We start from the raw sequence: 18729 nt of genomic DNA on the forward strand, positions 1-18729 counted from the left end.
CTGAATTGAATTCATAAAAAGCATTTTCTCATTGTTTTAATAAAAAATCATAGTAAAGAAAAATATTTATAATCATAAAAGTTGGATTTTTTGTTTGTTTGTTTGTAATAGTTGGTTTTGTAGTTAAACTTGAAATGCTTTCATTAATAGTATGGTTTTTGTTTTTGTTTTTTTTTCTTGTAGTGTAACAGCATACATAAGCAATGATATACGTAAGTGCGCAGCATTGAAATCGTATTTTGAAATTCATTTTCATTTCCACATATGCTTCTTCTTCTACTTCTTCTAAACTGTTTCATATAATTGTCTCTAATTCCGTCCATATTGGGAAGCTTTAGGATATATTTAGGCATATAATAGAACATTTTGTCATAAAAAATTTTGGATTTTATTAATTATTTTACAATTTTTGTGGCCATGGAAGTATATATATGTAGATATATATTTATATGCGAAGATTGTATGGTTACTTCAGCACTTGTATAATGAGACATTGATCGTAAATCGAGCTGTATACGAGTATATATAGATTGTGTATTTGCTGACGTTATTTTGTTGCACAATGTACAAATTCTGTGAATGTCTTAATTTTTATTTGCACAACTTCAGCGATTCTATTTTGTACATGTGTTATATAATATACATGTATATTCTGAGCTGTTTTTTATTGTTTGTTTATTTACTTCAAGTCATTAAATCGCTGCTCGTTTTCAATTCTTGATTTTACTCTTCTCGAGAGTATGTTTCTGAATCAATCCTCGTCTTTTAATTGTATTTTTTTTAGTTTTTTGTTTTTTTTTTTTTGTATTCTTATACCTCAGTTTAATTTCATTTCCATTATATATTCATGTATGTATGTATGTAGCTATGAATGTTGTTGTTGTTGTTTTTGTAGGGCGGGTATGTGGCAGACAAACATTAAAAACGCTATCGCGCACGTCCGTTTTAGCGGCTGAATTCAGGCGCATCATCCTGAGTGATGTCACCATACTTCCAGATGCCCAAATGTGCAGCCAAGGCAGCTTGTTGACCAGCTCTATACAGTTCCACCAAATCCTTGAGTTTACGTTCGCGACGCTTCTCAGCTAGCACATAACCATCGGCTACCAATTGTTTACCAATGTCAACATTGGTGGCTGGGTCATGTACTGTTGCTAATGCCGGCCCAGTGGCAGGTTTTAGTTCAACATTCAATTTGACAGTGCGATTGAGCACATCCTCGGCAAATATACGTAAGGCTTCTTCCTTATCTTCATTATCGGAGGGAAGTTGGACCAAGGCTAGCGCATACTCGGTAGCGAACGGCCTATCGCCAGTGAAGCCGGGTGGTAGAGCTGCCAAACGGCTTGTAGGCACAGTCTGAAAATAGTATAGAAATTCGTTAGATGGCGTATTCAATATTATAAATTTCGTAGTGAAATTGTTGCGTGATAACCGAGCTGCACTGTACACATAATCTAATCCTCTACCATCTACCGTTGACGTATCAACCTTTTCACTATCTGTGGCGTCATAGCGCTATGTAACAAAAAAATATTGTTTCTACACCATCAACCACGTCCAGCAATCCAATTGAATGACGCTACAGCAAAGTGACGATAGAGTTTATGCTCATGACAAGCAATGATTAGGCAATGCACAATGGTCTTAAGACTTGCTCGATTTTCTCGCATTTTGATTTAGCAAACTTATGACTCATACGTTACACTTTTAAACGGTAACAGATCTAAGGAGCTTGCAATACTTATTTTATACAATGTCTATGAACTTTCTATAAGCTTACCTCCTTGTTGCCGTAGTCGATGTAAAGCACAGTAGCGTTGCTGCCTTGCACACGCTCTATCTTAGCGCGATACCACTGATTGTCGGCAGAAAATTGCGCTGCACATACATCACCACGCTTGGGGGTGTAGGCGCCCACGATTGGTGGGTTGGATTGGAATTCAGCGTGCAATTTGCCCATCATCGCCTCCAATTTGGCACCATTGTCCACGGCTTGTGCAAAGAAGGTCAACTCAGCTGTAATCTCAGTTACGATAACATCTTCATAATGAACTTTACGTTCCACGGGTGCTTTCTCGTCTTTCTCTTCCTCAACGACAACTGGTTTCTCCTCAACGACTTGTTCGACGTAATTGGCCCAGATGTTCTTCTTGGCGGCCTTGGCACGATCTTCGGCATTCTTAAGCTGACGATAATATTCAGACTTTTCGGCACTGAAGTGCACCTCAGCGAGACCTTCCTCAACCAATGCAACCGACAAGTTCACATTATTGTCCGTCCACAGCCAACCGATAACGGAAGAACCGGCTTTATCGGTGGTGTCAATATGCACAGATACATCACGCTGCAGTACGCGATCTCTAGTGAATGCTAACGCCTCCTCACCATAAGGTTCACCATCTTGAGCTGGCACGTGTGGGGAACTCAATGCAGGACGTGAAGAACGCGGACAAGAAATGCCAGCCAACAGGAATGTTACCAGACAACTATCTTTCGGCACATACAAACGCAATCGCGAGCCGCTAGCGACGAACTCAACAATAGCTTCGGTACGTAAGGCACGTTGCCAAGATGGAAGATATTGTACTTTGATACGGGAATGATCAACAGTTAAATCATTGATGCGCAATGGCACGTTATCCTTTTTGCCAAACATGCCCTTTTGACCCTTGATAGCTTGACTTTCGGCAGCCAAAAGCTGATCGTACACCGATGAACGTTGATCATCATCTTGACGATGACGTACGCAGGTTGCCAAACCCTTTGCAACCATAGCTTCAGCAACATTTTGTCCACCAATGTTAACGGTATAACAATATTTCTCTGGGAAATTATCGCGTGCCGGCGAAATGTAATCCAAGTTACATTGCACTTTTTTGTTGATCAATTTTTTACGCAAAAATTCACGTGCTTCGAACATAAATGGAATCTCATATAGCGGACGGTAGTTCTTACCGCGTGGAGGTACAGCAACCTCACCATCAGCGCCGACAACGGAACGGTTGTCGCGTGGTGGGCGAATCGAAGAAAAGAACACTTTCTTGACTTGTCCATTGGACAGGCGTACACTAACGGCATCTCCGTTAAAAACTTCGACTACTGTGCCGGTGAAATCTTTCTCCTTAGCATTAACAGTAGGCGCCTTGGACTGATAATCCTGCCACAAGCGCAAACGCTTCTCCTTTGCAGTTCGCTCGGCAGCACGCAACTTCTCGGCACCTATTTGAAACAAGAAAATAGAAGTTTTTACATAAAAATATGATTTTTATAAAAACAAGAGTAAGTTCAACGTTAAGGTTACATTTAAAAACACATGTATGTATATAAATTCAATATTTATTCATATATGTGTGCCTAAATCGAAATGTCGACGGGGTGAAATGATCTTGTTGCTTAAATATTTTAAAGCATCAAAATCTTGGAGTCCGTCTTTAATTTAGCATCACATTGTGTTAAACAAAAGCAGTTCAATGATATTACAAATTTGTGCTTATGTAACACAAAATGATGCTTGCTTCTTAAAAAAATTTGCTACATACACGTTTATCTGTACCTCGATTTGATTATCTTAACATATTTGAGATAAAAGTATTTCATTAAAACTTACCGCTCTTCATCACGGCCATCGACCAGTCAACACATTTTGCCAAACCCTCGCGCAGCAATGATTCGGCAATGTTTCCCTTTGGGAACAGGATCGAACCGATGAAATTCGAATTGTTTACAGACTCCAGACGAATTTCTACTTCACGTTGTAGCAATCGTGACTCAACATAGAAACGAGCTTCATCGGCAAAAGGAATTTTCACGCTTAAATCTGGCTTGCCATCGGCATCAAGTTTCACACCTGGACAACGTATGCCCGAAATCATCAATGTTATATATTGGAATTCTGGCAGGAGGAAGGCACGTACTGTCGAACCATCACGAACATGTTCGATAATGGCTTTGACAGGTTTACCACCATAGTATTCAACAACATGGGCGGGATTCTCCTGAGTCCACTTAATATGGCGTACTTTTTCAACAGGTGGCACATGCGACCATTTACCACGATTCGCGCTTTTAGCTTGATCTTCAAGTTCGATAAGCCGTTGCAATTCGCTGGAAGGTCTTCCCTCACGACGTACAGTCACATAGCCTTCACGCACCATAGTTTCAACCACATTTTCGCCGGTTTCAGCATCCTTGCCGATCCATACGAAACCATACTCCCTATTAGAATTGGCAGGTTTTTCAAACGAGAATAGAACTTCTTCACCAATGAGTTTCTTTCTCAGGAATTCACGTGAGTCCCAGGCCCATGGTTCATCCTTAGTTTCATCACCTCCGGCACCTGGACGACGTGCTAACTTGGGCGCAAGAACGTACGAGAATGTAATTTGTTTTTCCGGTGGTGGTGCACCTTTTAACGCACGAATAACCACAGTGTCTCCAGAAAGAACCTGTTGACAGTAAAAATTATTTGATAAGTTATACACATTTAGCAAAAAATCAATTACAACATGTAGATATTGAAATTTATAGACCTTTCGCTTTTATTCTGAGACTTTACTACACATGTGTTTGAAAAAAGATGAAGTGAGTGAAGTTTGCTGCAAACAGAAATAGCCAAGATATTTTTCGGCGCCATCTATATTTCATCGCGTGTAGGTACTGTTGATCAACAGGGGTGTTTTCGAAATAACAGAGGAATACACATAGCAAAATATATTTAACTTCGTTTTTTGAGTTATATATTTTTTTGTAATTAAAAAATTAATTTTATTCTATAAAAAATCATATTTAGGTAGTTCTCAAATAATAAATACTTGATTTAGTATGAGTAACCTTAAGTATTTGTACTTGAAAATGGAAATAGAAATTACTGAAATACAAATTAGTTAGCTCACATTTACAACTGAAATTTAATTAAGGAGATATGCACTTTGCTTTACATAAAAATTGACTCATTCAAAAAATATTGATTCTTTAGCCGGTCCTTTGTTACATTTATTAACGACTCACAAATCTATAGCAGATGCTGCTGTGAAAGTAACAAAATTCATAGAATTTGGGAACTCATTTTATGTGAAATATAAATCTACTTAAGAAAATTTGTTCATTGTTATTATTTATTATATTATCTTGGCATATAAAATAATAGAGTATAGTAAACGTTTATGTTATGAAAGCACATATAAGAATAAACTACTCTTTCAGAAATCCATATCAAGTAAACTATACAAGCATCGAATAACCAAACAGATTTATATGTATTAAAATTGTGAAGTAAACTGTGGAAATCTCAATACAAAATATGATCATTAAATTCTGAACCAAGTTTGTTCAAGAGGGTTCCTATGAAAGAAAAGATAGAATTCATTACCTCATTTTGTGAAATATGAAAGCTGTTAGGTAGTTAAACAACAAAACTATACAACTATTTACTGTGGTGCTATATAAAAGAAAGGAAGCGTGTGAAAAGTCCTGTAGTCTACAAGATATGTATGTGTGGCAAAAGCATTTCTAACGAAATTGAGGTTATAAACGAACTATGAAATCTGAAAGCGGTGAACAGCAAAAACAGTGACGTTTGCTGCTGCGCCGATGTTAGGGGCAGCGACGCTTGCCGACGGCGACAATGATATGCTTGTTTAGGTAAATGCAACGAAAGAATAAAGTAACTATTCAAACGGCAAATCAAATATTGTGTAAATTTGGATAATAGTTAACAATACATGGCTGTTTACGAAGTCTTTGACGCAGAATCCCTTGCTACAGTCATTCAATATATACGCGTACACATATTAAAATACCAACAGTCTCTTTCAAAATCTGCCAAGTTGGCACCTCCATGAAACTTTCATTTCGTGTATTACTGTTTGTACTGCTCACTCACTTTTTATTGCCTATATACATATCGCATTCACACGTACATAAAAGCAGCTCTGTCGGCGTTATTCGTTTGTCGTCAGCATGCTGCCTTCAATTTCATTCACTTTTTCTTACCGTCCCTTATATGAAAATCTTCACTAATATTTTACAAATTTAATTCAAAACCCATGTCTAGACAATATATTAAGAAAACTTAAGATTTTAAAATTATGTCTACTAACCTGTTTCACAATACCACGGCGTTTTGGTGCCGATGACGCGGAATCACCATCCTTATTTGTCGCCGTGGCTGGACTTGTCGATGCGGGTCCACTCATTTTCTTGAATTTTCAGTTACTTTTTATAGCGGGTGTTTTGCACTGACAATTTATAGCGAATGCGCTATTTAATGAACTTTTTTCTTGCTTTCGGCAATTAAAATATAATTGAAAACGCGGAAAAAATTATTATTCTGCTTGAACTCGATGTCCACCTATCTGCTTCTGCTTCGTCCGTTCCACGTTTGCACGAGTACGAACACACCACCGCCCGTGAAATTTCGCTTCGGTTTGACAGAGCTAAGTGCAACGAATACGAACAAACGTCAAATATTGGAGAGGTGTCATGTGACGTCATAAACAGTAGAGTTGCTAACACAACAGAAATTAATATAATGAATTTTTAATATATTTAGCTGACATTTTCAAATTGAATATTACACGCATTTTAAATTAGATTCTTCAATAAACCTAAGGTCATCTTGTTGTACTGCTGATGTGCATATTATATACATAAATTAAGAAATTACTTACGTAGAAATACTTTATCACAAAGTAAGTGCAACCATTTTAAGAATTTCAAAATGAAGAGGAATGTCAAATTTTATATGGAAGACGAAGAGCACAAAGGCTACGAAAGCTAGACGTGTCTGAACACAGATTTACATTTGTATGTGTGTAAATTTGGATGAACTTGTAAATAAAAATGAATTCATTTCTAGTTTTTTTGTAAATGAAGAGGTTTTATTATTCAAAATATTAAAATATATTATTATATAAAACTATATGCAACACAATTTTTATTTAATTCATTTTTTTGTAAAAACCATCGAAGTGACCACACTACCGATTTTGCCACCAAATTTAAAGGTTGGTGTCGGAATTGAACATTTTTTAATGAATTTATCTGCCAAACTAATTAAGAGCTCATCTTCTGTCCAATTGCAAGATGTTAAAATGAATAAACTGTTTTCATCCATAAGGCTATGAACTGTGTTAAGGTATGTGTCACGTTTCTCTTTTGGATTGTCTGGACATAAACTGATGGCGTCGTAGGTACCTTTGTCGTGGACGATTCCGAAGGTTCCTAGTTGTTGTCGGCAGACTTCTGTATTCAATAAATCCGCAACTTGATATCGAATGTTTAAATCTTGATCTTTGGCTATTTGCTTAGCTAATTCAATAGCACCATCTGAGTAGTCCACACCAAGTAAATTGGAAAATCCTTCTCGAGCTAATTCTATTAAAAGCATACCGTTGCCGCAGCCCATATCCACTATACTGATATCATCACTCAATGTATCTTGCTTCAATATCCAATTTATGATACGGATTTGAGAGTCTTCATCGAACCAAATTGTTCCCACGTCTCCATGATTTTTATAATTGGCAATTTCTTGGTTGTAGCTGCTATCCCAATAGTTTTTGGTACCAAGTTCGGAACCGCTTAACTCCTCTACAGACATTTTGCAAACTAATTTTTAGAATATTTTATTTCACATTAATTAATTGTTTATAAAATGCAATGTTTATGCACGTGCAATGAATTTATTTACAAATATAAAGTTATAGTGCCGGTTCATAATAATTATATTATTCACAATAGTATTATTCAGATCTCCATGGTTGCAAACCTTTTCTAAGTAACACTCTTCAGTACATATTTAATTTATTATAGTGCAGTTGTTTATATACACAAATATTGTGTTTGTTTAAAGATTTAATTTAATAAAATTAATATAAATACTATGAAAAGGCTATTAACATATTTAGTTTATCCGAGTTGATAGTTTTGCCGTTTTAAAATTTCGGTTCGCATTCGCAAGAATTCTAGTTTAGGTTTAAGTTTTTATTTTTGAGGCGTCTATTGCGAATTTTGCTTATCTACTTTACGCTTTCCGAACAGTTCCCAAAAAATGCCAAAATATTTTCTCTGCGCTGTTTTGGATATATTTGTTGGCAATTAGAAAAATAATAATAGCTGGTTAAAACCCATAAATATTATCTTTTGTTTGTTAAGAAAGGGTGCCGAATTAATAAGGAGGTTGTGTAACAAGTGTGAACGTTAAAATTGAAGTGTATATTAAAGAAATGCCTCAACGCCGGATTGGCAATCGTCGTGAAAATGGAAGAGGTGGTGGAGGTAGTGGAAGTGGTAGTATGCGCGATGGTGGGCGTGGCAGAGGTGGAGGTGGCAGAGGACGTGATGATGGTATACGTTCTGGACGTGTAGAGAAGCGCTATGATGAACGTGGTCGACGAGGTGGTGGAGGAGGTAGCGGTAACAACAATGATTTCGCCGGTAAGTGCATGATATGTATTACTTATTCATATATCTATAGGGTGTGCCGAAAGTAACATATCAAAAATAATAATGAGCTATTAATATCATATAAAAAATGCATACCTTATATTATAGAATATTATATTTTCTAAAACTACCAGGTTTTGCTTTTTCAATCAGGAAATAAATTCAAAATTTTAAATTTGAGGGGAAAAGTAATATAAAAAATGCATCGTTTGTTAAAATTTTTGTGGGTTACAAAACTGATTGTTGATATGAAAAATGTATTTAATCAACTTTGATTTATAGGACTACGCACAGTAAACTGGTCAGACGTACGCCTGCCGCCTTTCCAGAAAAACTTCTACCAAGAACATCCAAAAACGCGAAATTGCCTACCTCAAGACGTCGAAAGGTACCGGGCAGCACACCAAATAACAGTTCGTGGTCCAGCACCCAATCCAATACAATACTTCGACGAAGCCTGCTTCCCCGATTATTGCCTCAACGAGATCAGACGTCAGCGCTATACGGAGCCCACTCCTATACAAGCACAAGCATGGCCAATTGCAATGAGCGGATGCAATCTCGTCGGAATTGCTAAAACAGGCTCTGGAAAAACTCTAGCTTTCATTCTTCCCGCTATAGTACATATAAATAATCAACCACCATTGCAACGCGGCGATGGACCCATTGCACTTGTTTTGGCGCCAACACGAGAATTGGCACAACAAATACAAACAGTGGCAAATGATTTTGGTTCGAGCGTTTACGTGCGTAATACATGTATATTTGGTGGTGCGCCAAAAGGCAAACAAGCGAATGATTTGGAACGTGGCGTAGAAATTGTAATTGCCACACCGGGAAGACTGCTGGATTTCTTAGCAACTGGCGTTACAAATTTGAGACGCTGCACTTACTTAGTGTTGGATGAAGCGGATCGAATGCTTGACATGGGTTTTGAGCCGCAAATACGGAAAATTCTCGGACAAATACGACCAGACAGACAAATTCTAATGTGGAGCGCCACATGGCCAAAAGAGGTGCGACAACTGGCTGAGGACTTTCTCGGTTCGTACATACAGGTTAGTATTTTTCTTTTTTCTAAATCCATTTTATTTGCATATTTTTCATTATATAATTTTATTTTTACTTTATAGGTCAATATTGGTTCATTAGAGTTATCGGCAAATCACAATATACGCCAATATGTCGACGTTTGCAATGAGCACGATAAAGGCACAAAACTGAAAGATTTACTTTCTCACATCTACGATCAGTCACATACACCGGGTAAAATTATCATATTCGTTGCAACAAAGAAGAAAGTAGATGAATTGTCGCGCTTTATCAATGGCTTTGGTGTACGCGTCGGTTCCATACATGGCGATAAATCACAAGTCGATCGCGATAATGTATTGGCCGAATTTCGTAGTGGACGCTCGAATATTTTAGTCGCAACCGATGTGGCAGCGCGCGGTTTAGACGTCGACGGCATTAAATATGTCATAAATTTCGACTTTCCACAATCGTCTGAAGACTATATACATCGAATCGGTCGTACCGGGCGTAAACATTCCACAGGTACATCGTATGCATTTTTCACACGCAAAAACGCCAAATGTGCGCGTGCACTAATTGAGATACTGCGCGAAGCTAACCAAAATGTAAATCCCGAATTGGAGTATATAGCACGAAGTTCTGGCTCGGGTGGTGGGCGCAATCGTGGCGGTCGTGGAGGAAATGGCAATAGTGGTGGCGGTGGCAATATGTCAACGAGCAGACGTGGCGGCGGTGTTGGTGGTGGTAGTGGTAGTGCATTCAATTCGGGTGGTGGCATGAGCGGACATACTAATTCTGGCGGTTCCGCCGGTTATGGTAATGGCTATCGTGGCGCTGCTGCGATGATTGGTAGTCATAGCGGTAGTGGTGGTTATGGTGGCAGTAGTGGTGGTGCTGCTGCAGGTGGTGGCTACTCGAATGGAAATTTATCTGCTGGCGGTTCGAGATCGCGTAGCTACAATTCGCGTCATTAGAGACAACGCCTGGTGTAAAGACAATTGTGTAAAAATGGAGATAACTCGTCAACTGAAAGAGTTTGATTTAATGATATACAGAACATACAGTGTAAAAAATGAATTCCCATTAATTTCGTTTTCAAATTTCGAATTTCGCAAACGTTTCTTAAAGCAAAGAAGTATGAAATTAGCAAAGCGCGCACATCTTAAAAGTCCGCATCACTTTGGGGCTGATGTACATGCGGTGTAGCATCAACCGGCGGCAGTTTGCTCGTCCATCCATACAAAGAAGTCATCGGTTTACATGGTGCAATTGTAAACTGTAATTACTTTCGAATTTAAACACCGTTTTGGATGCAACAACCGCGCAGACTTGACTCATTTTTGGCATATTTTCGGCATATCTATTTTACTAAAGCAGCATACCCTTGGCATTTACGTTAAGGCAAGTGGAGGAGAGAAAGTTAACGCTTTGTATACAAATGAAAAAAAAAATGAAAAGAGTGCACATATATAAATACCATATGTACATTTTTCTTCCTTTTAAATTCTTATATACCTAACATTTATATATGTACATGAAATGAATGAATGGAAATGAAGCTACCAACAGCAAATGCTAAAGCAGAAAATAAAGAAAGAAAAAAATTGAAAAATAAAGTCTTATTATTTTTATTTCAAAGAAATTTGTTTTATTCTAATTTGTTGTGCAAATACATGTACAATGTATGTATGTATGTATGTAAATATATTAAGGTAATTTAAATGTAAGAACGCCTTTGCTCTCTACTACACGTTCTGCACGCTCTATGAATTTAGAACTTAATACTTTATTATATAGAATGTATATATGTATGTATTTTTAAGTAAACACTAATTCGTGTTTTGCTTTCAATTTTAAAAATAAATGTTAAAATTATGATATTTTAATTTAAAAATCGTGTGCCCTTGCGCCTCTTAGCACATTTTTGATATTTTGTTTTCTGCTCGTTAATGTAACTCTTCTCACTGACCCTGCTGTTGTGTTCGGCGTTGTGCTGGAATGAGGAGGAGAAGATATTTAAACTTGAAACACTAAAAAATATTTTTTTGGAAATTTTTCCCAATTCTATCTTCGTAATTTACCTTTATCCTTATGCTTGCGCTCCTTATTGGACTTATTTGCCATCTTAGCGCCGCCGACATTACATCTCTTGGTGATTTTGCGCATCGGTTCACAGCTCGAATCGGCATTGGCATCGGCGGTGTCAGTAGCAGCGGTCGGATTATTTGTTGTGGTCGATTTCAATTTATCTTGTCTTGTCATTTGACCATTAAGACATTCTGACCAGGCACCCTTTTCATAACGGCACGCTGTTAATGCAAGAAATTATAGTGAAATATTAAAATTGGAAAAAAGTGCAGATTGAAGAAATAAAAGAATGCTTAAAATTACATAAATCTATTTAAAATATATTCATAATCGCTTAGAATCTATTAAATTATTTGACAGTATGCTAAAGTTCTTTAAGAGAGGTTAAAGAACCGTTCTCATGACAGTCGAGTCTAAGTAGCCGGAATGGTCTCCGCTATGGACTCCGTCCAAAGGATGTAAATTAATTAGTTCTGCTTTTCCAGACTGTAAAAGGAAGCGTAGCGCATGGGTCTGGTGTTGAACGAGGCCAAGACGAAATATCTTCTGTCATGAAACAAATAGTCAGCGCATTCGCGTCTTGGGTCCCACGTCACTGTTGACAGTCATAACTTTCGGCATTTCGTCTATCTTGGCACAAGTTTTAACAGCAGTAACAATGTCAGCCTAGAAATCATAGCCTACTTATCAATCTTGGCAATAGGTATTTTGGACTGAGTAGGCAATTGAAAAGTATAGTTCTCTCTCGACGAACCAAAATCAAACTCTACAAGTTCCTCATCCCTCAGAAGCGTGGACGCTGTCAACAACCGATTAGATGGCACTAGGTCGAGAGATAGGTCTTGCGGAAGATTTACGGTCCCTTAAATATTGGCAACGGCGAATACCGCCGAGGATGGAATGATGCGCTGTACGATTTATACGACGACATAGACATAGTCCAGCGAATAAAAAGACAGCGGCTACGCTGACTAGGCAATGTTGTTCGAATGGTCGCAAGTGCTCCAGCTCTGAAAGCGTTCGATGAAGTACCCGCTGGTGGAATTCGAGTAAGAGGAAGACCTTCACTCTGTTGGAAGGACCAGGTGGAGAAGGACACAGCTTCACTTGGTATTATCAATTGGCGCCAAACTGTTAAAAGGAGGAATGAATGGCGAGCTGTTGTGGACTCGGCTATAACCGCAGTAGAGCCTAAGGAAGTATAACTTATGAAGTTTATTCCAGAAAGAGAGAGCAGCCTAGGTTTCATTAAGTTTGTCCTTTGTGATTATTTGCAACAAAGAGTGAAAAAAAAGTAACAGTACAACAACTGACCAAATTAGAACCAATATATTGTCTATAACGCATAATTACTGAACATCTGTATGTAGTATATACTCAGTTATAACAACAAAATTATGCTGAAAATGACGCTTGCTTTGTACTCTCCTACATCCGCTTTAAGGTAAACTTTTCATTCGGCGAATGCCACAATACATAGAATCTAACGGAAATGCGCCATATTTTCATACATTTGAAAGGAAAATGAACTGCGCGCTGGCTGCAGTTCCACTGTCGGCCACATAATTCCACAAAACGAGGATATGAAGAGCAAAAATTTGGTTTTCTTAAGCTTCCGCTGCGTCAAGCGTCTACTGCAATTACACAAATGCCTGTGAGAATGTGCCTTTGTGCAAAACAGAAAAAACTAAAATCTGCGGAAAAAAGTAAATGAAATACAATTTTACAATTTTAATTGGGGGTAGCCACAAAAAGTGAAAGTCGCACACACACACATGTATATGCATGTGGCATGACGCAGTCGCTTGAAGAGCAAACTTTTGTCACCGTTAAAATGCAGCGTATAACTACATATAGACGAGCTTAAAAGTACACACATACATGCCGCATGTACATGTATAAGTGTGTCAGCGTGCGCGGTAAAGTGAGCAAAAGCTGTAAAGTGGCAAGTGCAGTGAGGCATTGAGCTACTGCGGTTCCACATACAAGTATTGAGGCTATGCGCTGCTATGGCTGCTTCTAACCGTTAGCACAGTCAATTTAATTAGAGCAAGCGCGCGTGCAGACACACATATTCAAACAAAACAAATACATATGCAAAGGAATATTAACGGTGGCGAAAAATTATGCAATAAATACATAGGACCAGAGCAACTACTCCAACTAGTCGGACAAAGATCAGTCTCGAACCACACAGTTTTTAATGAAACTGCCTGATCTGTTTTGATATATGAAGAACTCGGTAGTGGTCTCTTTTAAAGTGTCGAACTTTGAAGTTCATTGTAAGTCCACAAATCCCAGTTTCTCGGAGTCTATATTTAAAATCTAAAATCTAAAATCTAAAATCTAAAATCTAAAATCTAAAATCTAAAATCTAAAATCTAAAATCTAAAATCTAAAATCTAAAATATAAAATCTAAAATCTAAAATCTAAAATCTTAAATCTTAAATCTTAAATCTTAAATCTTAAATCTTAAATCTAAAATCTAAAATCTAAAATCTAAAATATAAAATCTGAAATCTAAAATCTGAAATCTAAAATCTAAAATCAAAAATCAGAAATCAAAAATTAAAAATCAAGAATCAAAAATCAAAAATCAAAAATCTAAAATCAAAAATCTAAAATATAAAATCTGAAATCTAAAATCTGAAATCTAAAATCTAAAACCAAAAATCAAAAATCAAAAATCAAAAATCAAAAATCTAAAATCAAAAATCTGAAATCTAAAATCTAAAATCTAAAATCTAAAATCTAAAATCTAAAATCTAAAATCTAAAATCTAAAATCTAAAATCTAAAATCTAAAATCTAAAATCTAAAATATAAAATCTAAAATTTAAAATCTAAAATCTAAAATCAGAAATCTAAAATCAGAAATCTAAAATCTAAAATCTAAAATCTAAAATCTAAAATCTAAAATCTAAAATCTAAAATCTAAAATCTAAAATCTAAAATCTAAAATCTAAAATCTAAAATCTAAAATCTACAATCTAAAATATAAAATCTAAAATCTAAAATCTAAAATCTAAAATCTAAAATCTAAAATGTAAAATCTTAAATCTTAAATCTAAAATCTAAAATCTAAAATATAAAATCTGAAATCTAAAATCTAAAATCTAAAATCTAAAATCAAAAATCTAAAATCAAAAATCAAAAATCAAAAATCAAAAATCTAAAATCTAAAATCAAAAATCTAAAATATAAAATCTGAAATCTAAAATCTGAAATCTAAAATCTAAAATCAAAAATCAAAAATCAAAAATCAAAAATTAAAAATCAAGAATCAAAAATCAAAAATCAAAAATCTAAAATCAATAATCAAAAATCAAAAATCTAAAATCTGAAATCTGAAATCTAAAATCTAAAATCTAAAATCTAAAATCTAAAATCTAAAATCTAAAATCTAAAATCTAAAATCTAAAATCTAAATTCTAAATTGTAAAATCTAAAATCTAAATTGTAAAATCTAAAATCTAAAATTTAAAATCTAAATTCCAAATTCGAAAATCGAAATTCTAAATTGTAAAATCTAAAATCTCAAATCTCAAATCTCAAATCTAAATTCTAAAATCTAAAATCTAAAATCTAAATTGTAAAATCTAAAACTAAAATCTGAAATCTAAATTCAAAATTCAAAATTCGAAAATCTAAATTCTAAATTGTAAAATCTAAAATCTCAATTCTCAAATCTCAAATCTAAAATCTAAAATCTAAAATCTAAAATCTAAAATCTGAAATCTAAAATCTAAAATCTAAAATCTAAAATCTAAAATCTAAAATCTAAAATCAAAAATCAAAAATCAAAAATCAAAAATCTAAATTCTAAATTCTAAATTCTAAATTCTAAAATCTAAAATCTAAAATCTAAAATCTAAAATCTGAAATCTGAAATCTAAAATCTAAAATCTAAAATCAAAAATCAAAAATCAAAAATCAAAAATCAAAAATCTAAATTCTAAATTCTAAATTCTAAAATCTAAAATCTAAAATCTAAAATCTAAAATCTAAAATCTAAAATCTAAAATCTGAAATCTGAAATCTAAAATCTAAAATCTAAAATCAAAAATCAAAAATCTAAAATCTAAAATCTTAAATCTAAATTGTAAAATCTAAAACTAAAATCTGAAATCTAAATTCAAAATTCGAAAATCTAAATTCTAAAATCTAAAATCTAAATTCTAAAATCTAAAATCTAAAATCTAAATTGTAAAATCTAAAATCTAAAATCTCAATTCTCAAATCTCAAATCTAAAATCTAAAATCTAAAATCTGAAATCTGAAATCTAAAATCTAAAATCTAAAATCTAAAATCTAAAATCTAAAATCAAAAATCAAAAATCAAAAATCAAAAATCAAAAATCTAAATTCTAAATTCTAAAATCTAAAATCTAAAATCTAAAATCTAAAATCTAAAATCTAAAATCTAAAATCTGAAATCTGAAATCTAAAATCTAAAATCTAAAATCAAAAATCAAAAATCAAAAATCAAAATCAAAAATCAAAAATCTAAATTCTAAATTCTAAATTCTAAATTGTAAAATCTAAAATCTCAAATCTCAAATCTAAATTCTAAAATCTAAAATCTAAAATCTAAAATCTAAAATCTAAATTGTAAAATCTAAAACTAAAATCTGAAATCTAAATTCAAAATTCTAAATTGTAAAATCTAAAATCTCAATTCTCAAATCTCAAATCTAAAATCTAAAATCTAAAATCTAAAATCTAAAATCTGAAATCTGAAATCTAAAATCTAAAATCTAAAATCTAAAATCTAAAATCTAAAATCTAAAATCAAAAATTAAAAATCAAAAATCAAAAATCAAAAATCAAAAATCAAAAATCAAAAATCAAAAATCAAAAATCAAAAATCATAAATCAAAAATCTAAATTCTAAAATCTAAATTCTAAAATCTAAAATCTAAAATCTAAAATCTAAAATCTAAATTCTAAAATCTAAAATCTAAAATCTAAAATCTAAAATCTAAAATCTAAAATCTAAAATCCAAAATCAAAAATCAAAAATCTAAATTCTAAAATCTAAAATCTAAAATTTAAGATCTAAAATCTAAAATCTAAAATCTAAAATCTAAAATCTAAAATCTAAAATCCAAAATCTAAAATCTAAAATCCAAAATCTAAAATCAAAAATCTAAATTCTAAAATCTAAAATGTGAAATCTAAAATCTAGAATCTATGTAAATGGACCAAAAAGTCCATCCCCTCGAAATATTTCTTAAATCTAGAATCTATGTAAATGAATTCTAAATTCTAAATTCTAAATTCTAAGTTCTAAATTCTAAATTCTAAATTCTAAATTCTAAATTCTAAATTCTAAATTCTAAAATCTAGAATTTATATGGACCAAAAAGTACATCCGTTCGAAATCTGGCGTAGATTTTGCAGGCACTTTTATACCCTAAAAGGGCTTATAACCCAACCAGTTCGGAGTAACTGCATTTTCTTGGAGCATATTTGAGTACATATACACCAAAGCACCCACAGAAATACGCATAAGTCAAATGCGTCCCTGCATACACGCGTATGTAAGCAGATATGAGCTGCGCGTAGCACAAAGCATAATTAAAATTCAAGGGAGTGAAAACGCACAAAACAGTCGCTGGAAATCCTGCGCAGAAAAAAAACACAACGCGACTTTAAACTGTTTGGGAGCCAACATTCAGCAATCAGCAGTCTCTGACAGTCGGCTTAAAAATGTCAACTGCAATCACATTACATTCATCGAGACATACACGCATACTGTTTGTATGCGCTGCAGTTTTTGCATGCATGCGTGCCACTCAAGCGCATTTTAATATTTTAATTAGAATTTTCAAACAAAAAAGCAGCCATAAATACTTTGGAGCCCCATGGCGTATGAGTGATATTTTTTCCAATGCGCTTACCCCAAACACATTACAGCGTTATAAAGCGCATACATACATGTGAAAGGGCCATTTGCAATAGCCGAAATTGAAATTCTGCGCAAAAAAATGTATTAAATATTTTTTTTTTTTTACAAATTCATAGTTGCATTAAAATCGCAAACGTCAACTTTCTTTTGAATACGGAAAAATACTCGCTGCTTATTACTCATACGCCCCCGCGGTACTCTTTTTCAGTGACTCAACGGTGCAACTCTAATGCGATTAGTGCTTTCAAAAGTGTATAATATTAAAAAAAAACAATAATTTATAAATCATATGAGACTTTTGGTTTCTATGGGACAGTCTCTTTTGCTGGGGATATATTATTGGCGTTTTTTACGTAGTATGTTGAATATGGAAGAAGAAGTGTCGTGCACATTTTGTGTTAATTAGCATATTTGTAATGATAAAAAAGAACTTATACAAATTCAGAAAAAGCCAGAAGTTGCTTTAAAATGTTCAGATTATTTATTATTATTATAATCGAATAGCCTTTTCACACAGCCAAATTATTAATTGATCAATTAAAATTTTGATTGAGAAACCAGTCTTTCACAATGCCGGCTACTCGATTACCGATCAGCTGTTATACATTTTTGTTTTTCATAAGAAGTTGGTAAGTTTCATTCGCCGAGTGCTATTTTTAGCATTGACATCTACCGTCGAAATCTCGCAGACAATGAACGTATGTATAACTACAAATACGGTTTTTGACGAAGAGTTGCATTTCATTTTCAAGTCGATGAAAATTCCTTTAAAAATAAATGTAGATTTTTATTGTGTAGGGTAAATCGATCTTAATCAACGATGTAATCAAGCAGAGGCCGGTTAATTGATAAATTAGCTCATTTCTGAAAAGGCTATAAGCAATAAAGGCATACACATATACGTTTTGAATAGTTCACTAATTAGAATATATTTACGAGGGTAGCAATTAAACTTCTAAGCTTTGGTAGTTATTAAGCTATCAGACTCTATCAAATTTGAAATTATTGGTGAATGTCAATGAAATCAATATTTTTACCCGAAAATATCTCTTCTAAGTTGAAAATGATTAAGCAAGCTCATTACGAGGTGTGTTTAAAAATTAAAGGGAAATTTTCAATTGTTCTAAAGTCCATTTTTTATTTTTCATTATGTTGACATACATACATGCCCCTGAAGTACCATCATTTTCAGTTCCATTTATTGCTTACTTTGCTTGTAGCAGCCGCTAAGATTAGATGAGCTTTTA

The 18729-nt window shown here is 34.0% G+C and overlaps 4 protein-coding genes across 6 annotated transcripts in view; 1 reads left to right on the forward strand and 3 right to left on the reverse strand.

Moving 5' to 3' along the window:
* Positions 1-5: 5 nt before the first annotated feature.
* On the reverse strand, positions 6-6422 carry LOC105211062 (staphylococcal nuclease domain-containing protein 1). Its single transcript, XM_011182330.3, has 4 exons — positions 6102-6422; positions 3611-4448; positions 1784-3222; positions 6-1359 (listed from the first exon to the last, which is right to left on the reverse strand). The coding sequence occupies exons 1-4, from the start codon at positions 6195-6197 to the stop codon at positions 946-948; spliced, it is 2787 nt and encodes a 928-aa protein (XP_011180632.1). The 5' UTR covers positions 6198-6422; the 3' UTR covers positions 6-945.
* On the reverse strand, positions 6254-7735 carry LOC105211060 (EEF1A lysine methyltransferase 2). Its single transcript, XM_011182328.3, has 2 exons — positions 6672-7735; positions 6254-6509 (listed from the first exon to the last, which is right to left on the reverse strand). Exon 1 carries the CDS (start codon positions 7601-7603, stop codon positions 6947-6949), a length of 657 nt encoding a protein of 218 aa, XP_011180630.1. The 5' UTR covers positions 7604-7735; the 3' UTR covers positions 6254-6509; positions 6672-6946.
* A 302-nt stretch (positions 7736-8037) lies between these two features.
* Positions 8038-10501, forward strand: LOC105211058 (ATP-dependent RNA helicase p62-like). Its single transcript, XM_011182326.3, has 3 exons — positions 8038-8439; positions 8731-9506; positions 9582-10501. The coding sequence occupies exons 1-3, from the start codon at positions 8229-8231 to the stop codon at positions 10455-10457; spliced, it is 1863 nt and encodes a 620-aa protein (XP_011180628.1). The 5' UTR covers positions 8038-8228; the 3' UTR covers positions 10458-10501.
* A 398-nt stretch (positions 10502-10899) lies between these two features.
* The window catches only part of LOC105211059 (merozoite surface protein 2), a 196169-nt gene continuing 188339 nt past the window's right edge, over positions 10900-18729 (reverse strand). For all 3 annotated transcript variants that reach the window (XM_054229601.1, XM_054229602.1, XM_011182327.3), the window contains 2 exons: positions 11565-11792; positions 10900-11476 (listed from right to left, as the gene is read on the reverse strand). In XM_054229601.1, coding sequence (XP_054085576.1) covers positions 11445-11476; positions 11565-11792 — 260 coding nt within the window. In that variant the 3' untranslated portion in view covers positions 10900-11444. The remainder of the gene's footprint in view (positions 11477-11564; positions 11793-18729) is intronic.

Source organism: Zeugodacus cucurbitae, chromosome 4, assembly GCF_028554725.1.
Source record: "Zeugodacus cucurbitae isolate PBARC_wt_2022May chromosome 4, idZeuCucr1.2, whole genome shotgun sequence".
Lineage (NCBI taxonomy): Eukaryota > Metazoa > Arthropoda > Insecta > Diptera > Tephritidae > Zeugodacus > Zeugodacus cucurbitae.

Excerpts from the sequence above, each read along its gene's own strand:
- LOC105211058 (XM_011182326.3), top strand. The coding sequence starts at position 8,229 with ATGCCTCAACGCCGGATTGGCAATCGTCGTGAAAATGGAAGAGGTGGT. Across the intron at positions 8,440-8,730 it reads TAACAACAATGATTTCGCCG|GACTACGCACAGTAAACTGG; the intron begins GTAAGTGCATGA and ends TTTGATTTATAG. Across the intron at positions 9,507-9,581 it reads TTCTCGGTTCGTACATACAG|GTCAATATTGGTTCATTAGA; the intron begins GTTAGTATTTTT and ends TTTACTTTATAG.
- LOC105211062 (XM_011182330.3), bottom strand. The coding sequence starts at position 6,197 with ATGAGTGGACCCGCATCGACAAGTCCAGCCACGGCGACAAATAAGGAT. Across the intron at positions 4,449-6,101 it reads GCCGTGGTATTGTGAAACAG|GTTCTTTCTGGAGACACTGT; the intron begins GTTAGTAGACAT and ends TACTGTCAACAG. Across the intron at positions 3,223-3,610 it reads GATGGCCGTGATGAAGAGCG|GTGCCGAGAAGTTGCGTGCT; the intron begins GTAAGTTTTAAT and ends TGTTTCAAATAG.
- LOC105211060 (XM_011182328.3), bottom strand. The coding sequence starts at position 7,603 with ATGTCTGTAGAGGAGTTAAGCGGTTCCGAACTTGGTACCAAAAACTAT.